The 12,210-nt window shown below is 37.5% G+C and overlaps 2 protein-coding genes across 4 annotated transcripts in view; both read left to right on the top strand.

Moving 5' to 3' along the window:
• LOC117566173 (hypodermin-A-like) overlaps window positions 1–11,476 on the top strand; it is a 45,711-nt gene extending 34,235 nt beyond the window's left edge. For all 3 annotated transcript variants that reach the window (XM_034245676.2, XM_052003312.1, XM_052003311.1), the window contains exon 2: window positions 10,671–11,476. In XM_034245676.2, the coding sequence (XP_034101567.2) occupies window positions 10,671–11,428 (758 nt within the window). In that variant the 3' untranslated portion in view covers window positions 11,429–11,476. The remainder of the gene's footprint in view (window positions 1–10,670) is intronic.
• On the top strand, window positions 1,315–1,894 carry LOC117566169 (trypsin alpha-like). Its single transcript, XM_034245671.2, has one exon. It carries the CDS (start codon window positions 1,330–1,332, stop codon window positions 1,795–1,797), a length of 468 nt encoding a protein of 155 aa, XP_034101562.2. The 5' UTR covers window positions 1,315–1,329; the 3' UTR covers window positions 1,798–1,894.
• Window positions 11,477–12,210: the final 734 nt, after the last annotated feature.

Genomic DNA, 12,210 nt, shown 5'->3' with positions numbered 1-12,210 from the left:
TGGCACCCCTCGTGCCAAAAAGCCAACTCCATTCTCTGACTTTTCGGACTCAAAAGCGGACATTGCGTGCGGCCAATTAAATCAGAAAACGGAGAACCAAGCAAGCATCATTCAATGCTCCTCGTACTTGGCATTCAAAATGCTCAAGTGGGCGTGGCGGCAATTGAATGATAACAGAAGCAGCAGCAGCAGCAGCTGCGTTGCTTCATTTTTGCCTCTCCGCTTTGCCTTTTTGCATTCGAAAAACGGCGCGTTAAACTAAATTGGCCAAATGCCTGAATGTCTACGCGCAGTCTGCCAATCCAATCTGTGCAACGATCTCTCCTCCGCCACCTTCCTCTCAAACTCCTCTCTCTCTCTCCCTCTCAGCCGACGGCAATTCGCCGGGAAATTGAAATGAAAAAGCCACCGCCGCCGCTTTGTTCCCTGGCTAGCAAAGTTGCCAGCTCGCTGATAAAGATATGACCGCAATATGCAAACCACGTAGATGCAAACGTTCCCAAATCCAGTTTCGTTCTTAGCAATAAATTAACGCTTATGGCAAATTATTAGCAACGAAAGCGAGCAGCATATAGTAGTAACAAAAAATATACTCATATATTTATCGATATTCAGTTTTATAAATTCAATTCATGAAAAAAATCTTAACAATTTAAATTCTATAAGTAAGTACGAAATGTGAATTGCCTGTATATTTTCAAAAGAGACTTTTTTATTATTTTAATAGCTTTAATCTAAACAATTATACTCTTGAATATATTATAAATTATGAATATTTTAAATATAAGTTGAATGCATAATTTCCGGTATTTAACAATATTTCATTTGATTTAATCAATTTTTTATTATTTATAAAATTTATAAAATTTGATATATAAGTTGAGTGAATAATTTCCTACACCATTCAGCAACGAGTTACTTTCATTCTTAACAACTATAAAAAGTTAAAGAAGATTTTAAAAAATTTCTTAATTTAAAAGAGAATTTAAAATATAAAAAGTCAAAATTAATGTGAAATTATTAAATGTAAGTTCGATGAATAGTTACATGCAGTATGCAATATTTTTCCCCAAATTAAATAATACTTGTATGACGCTTAGCTTAGCTAATGACATTTTTCAATGTGTCACTTTTCACTTATAAATACCTACCTAGAACATTTAAATGAAAAATACCTCAAGTATTTAAAACAAAAGATAGAGCAAAGACTTCATCAACATGCACTTCAAATAAAGATAAACTATCAATAATATTTGTGATTTATTGCTAACAACCTGCAGCTCTTGGGCTATAAAAGAAAGAATAATCTTTCGAAAAACTCCATTAACAATGTATCGCAAGTGTCTCCCGCTACTGTTCCTAAATATTTTAATAATTTCCGTGGATAGTTATTATGTGGATAATCGCATTATTGGTGGCCAAGACGTAACAATTGAGGAAGCACCTTGGCAGATCGCTTTGCTCCTTAATAATGAATTCATTTGTGGTGGCAGCATTTACAGTGAACTATTTGTAATAACGGCTGCGCATTGTGTTGTAGAGAAACCTGAACAACAATTCCAAATTCGAGCGGGTTCTACAAACTACAACGAAGAAGGATCGTTGATAAGCATAACTAAAACTCTCTGCCACGAGGATTACAACAGTACGCGAAAAATAAATGATATTGCGGTGCTACTTCTAAAGAAACCTCTAAAGTTCAGCGAAAGCATTCAAGCAATTCGGCTGGCTGAAAAAGTCCCGATCCGTGGAGTTGGGCAACGATCACAGGCTGGGGACGTCGCAGTAACAATTTGAGTCCATCGACAACATTGCAAGTGTCGCAATTGCAAGTTCTGAGTCATTTCTGGTGCTTGTTAGAGTACTACCCAGTAATATTTGACGATAAGTTTTGTGCGTACAATGCATACAGTAATGCTTGTCAAGGTGATTTTGGAGACCCTTTGGTCCTCGATGGCAAGCTGGTGGGCATCGTTAGTTTTGGCCAGCAGAATTGTGGGGGTTCTAGTGTCTATGTCGATGTGGTGAAGATGCGTCAGTGGATTGAAAAAGCAGTGGAAATACTCAACTAAATAAATAGTGTATATACTGTTGTACAATTATCTGCAATCTGTATACTAGTACGTTTAAGTGAAAAATTCCAAGAGAAAGAAATTTTTAAAATATGCTGTAAAATGTAATAATGTGATATTATATTTAATGCATTAAGGTTAAACGATTTAGAATGAATAAAGTGTAAATTATTATTTAAATTGAATTTTTCGGACAAAACACAAAATGTGATGACTCAAAAATGTTGCAAAATGTCAAATTACAAATAATGTATTTGACATTTAAGATGTAGTGTTAATGAATTGCTTATTGCGGTTTACATTGAATTTTATGCACTTATCTGATTTGCATGTACTTATGTGCAATTGCATCCAGGTGCAATTATCGAAAATGAAGTTTGACTATTAATTAAATTTTCAATGAACTGACATTGACAAACAATTATATCAAATACTCTTTCACCTTTTCAGTAAGCGATTTGCAATCGAATTCTCTTTCCGGAACTGGAGCACCGTGCGCAATACAATATCGAGGCAAAATGTGATTGCAGGAGCACATAGAAATTCATTCATTCATTTCGTAAAACGCAAATGCAACGCATTCAAAGCACCGCAAACTATTGGGATGCCCCCTGGATATAGTACGCAGCCATTTCCGTTGCCAGCAACATCCGCTCCGCTTGGAGATGGCCGCAGCTGTCGGTTTATGGACTCGCAGTCGCTTCCCCACATTTCACCAACCCCCGATTATCTCCCTCTCTCTCCATTTCGCTGAAATGAAATGAAGCCACTCGCCGAGTGCGGACTTTAAGCGTTTTGGTGGAGAAAATTTTAATGCGCCAATGAGCAATTTATGACTATTTCATGCCATTTTAATTTGCACAGTCAGCAACTCGTTGCTCGACCACTTTAAAATGAGCACTCGTAATAGTTGAGGCTAGAGTTAGGATTGCGAAATGGCTTTTGGGAGGGATTGTGGGGTAACTCATTAATGCCACGCACGTTGGCGTTGGGGAAGGGACAGAAGAGATGAAAGATACACCAAGCGCTAATAAAACAAAAATGGAAAACATATAAATCAGTGTCCTTGGCACGTGTCGCCAACGTCGTCGATGGCATTTTCCGTCTTCCCCCACCCCTTCACTTGGAAAAGGTGCTGCAGGTGTGTGTGCTTGGAGCGTGTCCCTAGGTCAACCTGCATCTGCCTTGTGCGCTGTCACGTTGTAAATCTCGTGAGAGCAAACACCGAACAGAACACCGAGCACAGAGCACTGAGCACTGAGCAGAGACAACACAACGGCGACAGACGGCAACACAACACGCGTGCTTAGCCATATTCCCATATCCATTTACATACAAAGTCTGTCTGCTTGCTTGTGTGTGCCAAAGAGAGGGCAAGAGAAAGAGTGAAAGGTGTGACACTCGAGTCGAAATGCGGGCCGTAGGGGCTTCAGAAGGCGATAAGCCAAGCGATTGCATTATAAATTAAAAGACGTCAACGCAACGAATCAACAACTGTCCCCAAGAAGGAAAAGAAACTTTTAAAAAATCCGAGATGCAGACAAACCGAAATAAAGGAGAAGCAAGAATCGAAGTGAAGTCAACGTTGCAATGCAAAATATGTTAATCAATCAAATGCCAATTGCCCAATAGTGTTTGTGCTTTATACATAGCAAAATTTATGAAACTTAATTAAAGTTCTTGTTCTAGAGAGATGTGTGCAAATTTCATTTTATTCATTTTCGTTGTCCAATAATCCAGTTGTGCAAGTTATACAGACACTTGCGCCCTCTGGCGGCCCAAAAACAAAGTTTGGCCAACGTCTGGCAAACTATTTGCATGGCTTTTTGTAAGCGTTTGTGTGAGTGTGAGAAAAAACCGTCCGTTGAGCTGAGAGCTTAATGTCTGTTTGGACTAGAAAAGATTTCCAAGCCATTGGATAATGCAAACTATGCAATATAATCATAATCGCATGATATATGCGCCCATCTCTGCAGCAAAGTTTTCAAAATTGCTTTTCCCCTTCTCCATGCGTCTTGGTCCCTTGAAGTAGGCAACAGACGAGACACGCTAAGTCTTGGGTAGCATCGCACTCTGGAGAGTCAATTTCCAGCGATTAAATTAAGAATGCATAACTTGCAGGGTTAACAACGTCAGACGGCAGTCAGCCAATTGCCGTGGCCCTCCCTTTTCCCTTCTGTTCATATTCTTCTTCTTCTTCTCCTTTGCTCTGCTACTGACTCTGATTTTTATTTGCCATTCTCTTTGCGCCTCTGATGAGGCAAAGCGGCTGTCCAAGACTGCGCCAGCTGCTGCTGCTACTTATCTGATTTCTTTTTTATACCCTTGCAACTTGAAAACTGCTGCGATTGGCAGTAACTGACTTCTGTTATCAATACGATGTTGTTAACAGAGTGCATCAACGATCGTGCCAAGCAGAGATTGCCTTGCTTAACTTGTGCATTCCAGTTTGCAATTAGCTGCTTGCTACGAAACTCTTAATGTTACAGGGTGTTTACGTAGCTGCTCACGTTTGACTATTGCTGCACTCCTTCGTTGCTTGTTTCAATTTGCGATTTGTTTGCTCTGTTTTCTTTTTGCAGAACATCCTGACCTGCCCTACAGTTGTCCTTCTCTATGGGAGAAATGTCCAGTTCCGTTTCTGCTGTTGTTTGTGTGCATGTATGAGTATGTATAATATAATATATGTACATGGCATAACATGAAACGTGCTCAGAGTCTCGCCTTTTGAAAACAGCATCTTGCAGTGTGGCCCGAGTGTAGTTTTTTTTTTGCGTTGCTTTTAATGCCGTTTGCATTTGCAAATAGTTTTCATAAATGTGTTGCTGCAACTTGTGCATAGCAACAATGGCAACATTTTGCGGTAGCATAAAGCACAAATGACAACAGCAGCAGCGCCACAGCAGTGACGACAATGATAATGGGATTGGGATTCAGGCAAAGCTGCAGTCGAGTTAAATGGCGACTCAGGGAGTTCCAGAGTTGCCATCGCATTTAATTTGTACAAATGCGTGGCGCGAAAAAATAAAGTAAAACAATGTGATAACAGAGCAAGAGGTGAGACGTGAGAAGAGTTGCCAAGGGGGCGACCGCCGCGCAGGCGTTGCGTTCATTGTTTACACTTACACGTCTGGCCAGTGTGTACACACCATACATAATTGAATTAAGGCAAAGCTTTTGGTTTCTCTCACTCTCTTGGGATTTTTTCCGTTTTGCGTTGGCTTTTGTTGTGAGCTTAACGCTATTTTGAGTGCAATGCAATGCAAAACACACATGCAAACAAGCGCACACATGCACACACAAACCCACGCACGCATAAAGCATAAAGTTGAAACAACAATATTGGGTGGACTACAGCAGCCATTTTGCTGCAGACTTCTTTCGCTTTATTGCTGACTTTATGTTTCACTATTTGCATGTTAACAAAGTGTGTACTTTGTTATGCGCTTAAAGAGCATTACAATTAATAAGAGACAGAGATAGAAAAAGTGGAAGCAGGAGCGAGACGATAAAACAGAAGGCAGACTTATTTAATAACACATCAAAATAGTAACATTAAGTACTTACATACAAAGATATTCATTACAAGTGCTTTGTTTATTACATAATTACACATTTCACTACATAACGTAAACTCACAAAAAAAAAATACATATCGGTAACAACAAAAAACGCGACGCTTTTAACACTCCACGCGCGCCAAGCGAACTGAAAAGAATTTTTGAGCACGGCAATTGCCAAAAACAAAATATAACTGTAAATAGGCGGCATTTAGTGAGGGGTGTTGTTTTTGCAATGCAGCTTTAGCTCAATGACTTTGACTTGAGTGACTTTAAAATTTTGAGTGATCTCGAATGTTGTTTTGTGGCTTGGCAAGTGGATAAAACGAACTCGCAAAACTATGCAAAGCAAATGTAATTAATAGTCGAAATATAGAAAATATTCTGCAGTATCTGGACAACAAAAATGAAAGAATAAAACCAAAATCTCTTGGTTTCTCCATAACAGTTACAGTCAGAGCAAGACAGATGTATACAACAATTTTTGCAAACCGCATGACACGCTCAACCTGTCAACACAGTCAAGTGTGCGTGTGGCAGTGAGTGTGGGTGTGCCCAATTCGAAGCAAACTTACATATCTGGCATATTACATGTGTATGTGAGTGTGTGCTTATATTATGCATGCAGCCCAAGCAATGGCCAGAAGAATATTCAAAGCATTTAGCAACTCATTGTCCCTTTTCGGCACTAGCAACAACAAAGATGAGGACTAAAAATGTATTCATGGCCCTCAAATTGTATAATTTAAGTTTGCACATAAAATCACACCGCAAAAGTAGGCGACGGGACTACAAGTGAACTTACTATTTACACACACATTCACATGCATACCATGTTGGGTCAGCAGGGAATCTCTGTCTACGACCAGGGCTGCATACTTGCAAGCAGCAAGGCACTCAGCTTTTGTCACATATGCCAAGCTGATCACTAATGTGGTGTTAATTTTCATTGATAAGTTTTGAATTTTTAAACTAAAATTTATCTTCAGATTTGAATGTATCCCTGGCATACACCTTACTTGGCACCATACAAGACAACACATTACACAGCTGAGAGCGCACACATGAAAGCAAAGTTTGAAGGCAATGCCGAAATGGAAAGCAGAAACCCTTTTTGGCACAGCGTAGACATCGAATTTAAATATTTTAAAGCAATGGCATGCCTGCCTGTGACTGGGCAACTTGTGCACCGTAAAAATGCTATAAAATTGTGCAAATAGCATAGATACAATATATGTATGTATATAGAACTTACGACGAGATACATAAGTATCTAAGTATCTGCTGACCTAAGTGCGTGTTCACATGAACTTTTACGAGTCTGTGGGCGCATTGTCAATCCCAAAACTTTAAGTGCTCTTCCTTCCCCTTCTTTGAAATACGAAACTGGATGACAAGTCATTGTCATTGCCATTGTCATTGTCCTTGTTCTTGTTCTTGTTTTACTTAAAAGTCTCGACATCACCTTCTATTTTTGCTTTACTTTTACAGATTTTATTTGAATTTTTTCCCTCCTTTGTGTGGAACCCTTTTGGTGAACAATCTCAACGCACACATAAAGTGAGTTATGTTACATGAAGAGGAGAGGAGCGGAGAGAAAGGGTCGACAAATTGGTCCTCAAGTTGGTAGCCAAAGGTTTTCGCCAGCTCAAAGTGTAAATTGCATTGGGCGACGCCAGACGTACATACATATAGTATATGCATAGTGTCCTAGTAGTCCTGTAATAATGACCATTAGTTGGTTAGTTCACCCTGCTTGGGGGAGACATTTGAGCTAAATTATGTTCATGTCTTAATTAGAATGCCACAGCTGCAGATCCATGGCTCATAAATTATTTATACGCAATGAGCATGCAATTTAAATAATCAAATGCTCAGCTCAGATATCTCTCTGGCTCCGTTTGTGAAATCGAATTGCTGCAAAAACCAGTCGAAGATGTCGCATGGCCCAAAGTTAAATCATTTTGCATAAATTGAGCCCACATTTTGCCATGTGTAGTATCTCGAATGTGGCAATGTGGCATGCCACTCAGTCATTCATTTCAAAGTGTCACTCTCAACGATATTGATCAGATTGAGATTAGAAAACTGTGAATGCGTCGATAACTTGGCAAATTGCCAAGCATTCATATATCTTAATTGGAATTTCTCTAGTGCACATAACCATATTAAATGGTTATGTTAGTTGAACTATCTAACACATTATTCAATTCACAAAACGAATAGTAATTGGCCGAACTAAATATAGTAAAATCTTTTCATAAACTTGTATTATTATTAAATTATATTGGGTTTGCTGTATGGAAGATTTAATTACATTGATTTATTCTTGCGTTGGCAAATCATATATAATTTATATTGTGTGTATAATTCGAATTTTTATGCTTACCAACTGAACTGAAGTTGCCTGCATTTGTTTTTTTATAGCGCCTAAAACTATTTTTATTTCTGTGTACTCGATGTTATTATTGTGCTTTCTCTTATTTATGTGAATATTATTTTTAATTGCTTTAAAATTAAAATTTTTCTTGCTTTGTCATTATTATTTTTTATTGTACTATGATGAATATTGTATAAATATATACATAATATATCTACACTTGACAGTGGATGAAGTACAATTTTAGATTCTTCTTTTATAAATGATTAAGCCAAATACTATCAGGATATCGTTTTGTTGACAGCTACCCGATGAACGTATGAATATTGGCTGGCTGTTGTTTACACATTAATTCAACCACAGCTGTCCACTTAATTCGTTTCAATTAATCAATAAAGATGCCAACCTTTTAGGCCATTTTAATTGCATTTTGCGTTGCGTTTAATCAATAATAATAATCAACCGGTAACGTAACTAAATTGCCTTTCGCAAAAGCAAAATGCAGCAGAAAAACATTGGGGAATCCTCCTTGGGGTTCTTTGAAAATGGCCTTAGAGAACAAATTTATCTTAAAGAACACAAATATATATATGATACTTTGTTGCATATAAAACCCCCTTTTAGGGTATATACATAGTAAAATAATTAGTTGAGTGCAACATAGTTGTAATCAAGTCAATAAATTATTTATTTTTAATTGAATCTCCCATATTTTTGAGCTGATAAACTTTCATAACAATTTAATGACATTTTTCCGCCATGTTCCCTTTCCTATAAAAACTCAAATGCTGCGGGTTTTGGTATTCACAAGACAACTAGAAATGTTGTTTACATTATTAGCCCTGCTCTCAGTGTCAACTTTCGGTTGCGCATTGCACTTGCCGATTGCAACTGAATTTCTATTGAAAAATGGAAACAATCGAATCATTGGCGGAAAGGACACACCGATAGAGGCAATCCCTTGGCAAGTGTTGCTGCTAAAACTAGGACGGCATTACTGTGGTGGCGTCGTCTACAGCAAAAACTTCATAATAACAGCCGCCCACTGTGTTTGCGATGACGATGCCAATATTCTTGATCCCAAGATTTTTGATGTGCGCGTTGGCAGTAGTACGTCTAACAATGGCGGATCGGTGATTAAAGTTGCCAAGACAATCGTGCATGATCGTTTTACACTTGATCCAATAACTGAATACGACATCGCCCTGCTTTTGTTAAGTTCGCCCCTTGAAATGGGTCCAACTATCAAGGCCATTCCACTGGCAGAGTCAGTTCCTCATGACGGAGCTACTGTGCTTGTCTCTGGATGGGGATATACGGAAATTGGAGAGGCTTCGCTTCGTTTGAAAAGTGTGTCTGTGAACATTGTCAGTCGCGAAGAGTGCGCCAGGGCTTATGGTTACAAAAGAATTACACAACTAACAATCTGTGCTGCTGCCCCTGGAAAAGATTCCTGTGGTGGTGATTCTGGTGGCCCATTGGTTTATGAAGGTGAGCTTGTGGGCATTGTTTCTTATGGCTATGGATGCGCTGAACCGGGGTATCCTGGTGTTTATGCAAATGTTGTGGAGCTTCGCAAATGGATTGAAAAGGAAGCCACAAAACTAGGCTCAACTTGAGACATTTGTGAATTAATTTGCAATAATAAACGTAATAATGAACATTAAATTGATTATTTTATTTTATACTTATATCTTGTAATCGTAAGAAAATTATATTCTATCATTAAAGAAAATATGTATAAAAAATCGCAGTCGAGCACACTCGAATGTGGAATATCCGCTACATATTTAAATAAAATCAAAAAAGCGCGGCATTATTCTTAAATTATACCAAAATAATATACCGTAAAAATACTAAAATAAATATTCGAAATGGTATATTTGGTATATCGTCTCGCCTGTTGACGCTGATCAAGAATATAAATCGCAACCAAATTTTCAGGAATTTTAATGATCGGAGATGCCTCCTTCTTTCTGAATATGTACGTTTATTTCCTGCCGGCACAAAGTTTTAATATTCTTCTACCCTATGGATAGCGGGAATAAAAACCAGCTGCGTAAACATTATTGGTGAAAATATAAAAAAAGAATAAATTATGTAAATTAATATTGACTAACATTAATAATGTTTTCAATTATCCAAAATACCTGTGACTTTTTTCCACTATTCAAATTATGAAATTAAAGAAAAATACTAAAGTAAATGCTGACATATACGACACAGTAAATAATAAATGGATGATAATAGTAAAAACGATGAAAATGCAAATGCTCACATTGATTAGCGTGTATTTCTTATCAAATAATCAACCATTAACATTCACAAAAGCGGAAATCCTTCTTGGTCTTTGATTGAACAAATTTATCTCAGAGAACACAAATGTATATTATACAAAAACCCCCTTTTAGGGTATATTAAAAGGTTCTGAGAAATTACGAAGTTTTTAAGCCGTCAGCAAAATAGTTAGTTGAGTGCAACAATAAATTATTATTTGTTATTACAACTTGCATATTTTTAAGCTGATAAAATTTCGTAACTATTTGAAATTTGTTCTTATACAACTTTTCTATAAAAACTCGAATGCTTCTGGGTTTTCGTATTCACAACTAGAAATGTTCTCTACATTGTTAGTCCTGCTCTCAGTGGCAACTTTAGGTTGCGCATTGCACTTGCCGATTGGACCTGAATTTCTATTGAAAAAAGGACCAATAAACAATCGCATCGTTGGAGGAAAGTACACACCAATAGAGGCAATACCTTGGCAAGTGTCGGTGCAAAAACTAGGACGGCATCACTGTGGTGGCGTCATCTACAGCAAAAACATCATTATAACAGCCGCCCACTGTTTTTTCGATAAAAATGGCAATATTCTTGATCTCGAGATTTTTGATGTGCGCGTTGGCAGTAATACGTCTGAAGATGGTGGATCGGTGATTAAAGTTGACAAGAGAATCGTGCATGATCGTTATAGTCGTTATCCAATAACTCAATATGACATCGCTTTAATTTTGTTAAGTTCGCCCCTTCAAATGGGTCCAACTGTTAAGGCCATTCCACTGGCAGAATCAGTTCCTAATGAAGGGGCTGCTGTCCTTGTCTCTGGCTGGGGACAAACAGAGACCGAGCTTGATTCAAAATATCTAAAAAGTGTCTATGTGAACATTGTTAATCGCGAGGAGTGCGCCAGGATTGATGGAGTGCTTATAAAAGCAACAATATGTGCTGGTTCCCCTTGGAAAGATTCGTGCGGTGGAGATTCTGGTGGCCCATTGACTTACAGAGGTAAACTTGTGGGCATTGTTTCTTTTGGGTCTCGAAATTGCGGTACACCCGGTCAACCCGCTGTCTATACAGATGTCGTGGAGCTTCGCAAATGGATTGAAGAGGAAGCCACAAAACTAAGCTCAAACTGAGACATTTGTGAATTAAATTGCAAAAATAAACGTAAAAATGAATATTAATCTGACTGCATTATTATTTATATTTATTTCATGTGATATTTAAGAGATATTTATATTTATAATCAATATTAATTCATTGCTACACTCGATTGTGCTCGACTGTGGAATCTCCGTTAAAATTTTAAATAACATATGTAAGACAATAAATAATTGTTTTCGACTAAAAAAATTTTAAGTAAATGATCACATATTGTGCCAAATAGTAAAATATGTGCATTAACGTTATAGCTGTTCTGAGAAATTCCTGTGACTAATTCTTTGATTTATTTATTGTAATTAATTGGTTTCAACTATCCAAATTATGAAATAAGCCTAATTATTTTGAAAACAAGTAAGAAAGCTACAGTCGAGTGTGCTCGATTGTGAGATACCCAATACCCATTTTGTAATATTATATGTAATATATTATGTAAAAGTAATATATTTTGCGGTATTATTCTCAATATATACCAAATATACTACAAAAATATTAAAACTATACCAAATGGTATATTTGTTATATCGATATAGTACCACATTCAAAATATACCAAAGACGGCACAATATACCAGATTGTCGGCCAAAGCAACTAAGACCACTAGTAATTAGGCGTTTTTGCCCATACAAAACCATAGTAGAATCCGGTTATAACGACTCCGCTTATAGTGTAAGTCCGGTTATTGCGACGAAAACTCGATAGCTTGGTTGGTCCCCATACAAACTTATATGAAAGGGCCTCCGCTTAGTACGTCTCC

This window comes from Drosophila albomicans, chromosome 2L (assembly GCF_009650485.2).
Source record: "Drosophila albomicans strain 15112-1751.03 chromosome 2L, ASM965048v2, whole genome shotgun sequence".
NCBI classification, from domain to species: domain Eukaryota; kingdom Metazoa; phylum Arthropoda; class Insecta; order Diptera; family Drosophilidae; genus Drosophila; species Drosophila albomicans.
This window is presented reverse-complemented; position numbering and strand designations above follow the sequence as displayed.

What these genes read in the sequence shown, in the direction of transcription:
- LOC117566169 (XM_034245671.2), top strand. Translation starts at nt 1,330, where the DNA reads ATGTATCGCAAGTGTCTCCCGCTACTGTTCCTAAATATTTTAATAATT.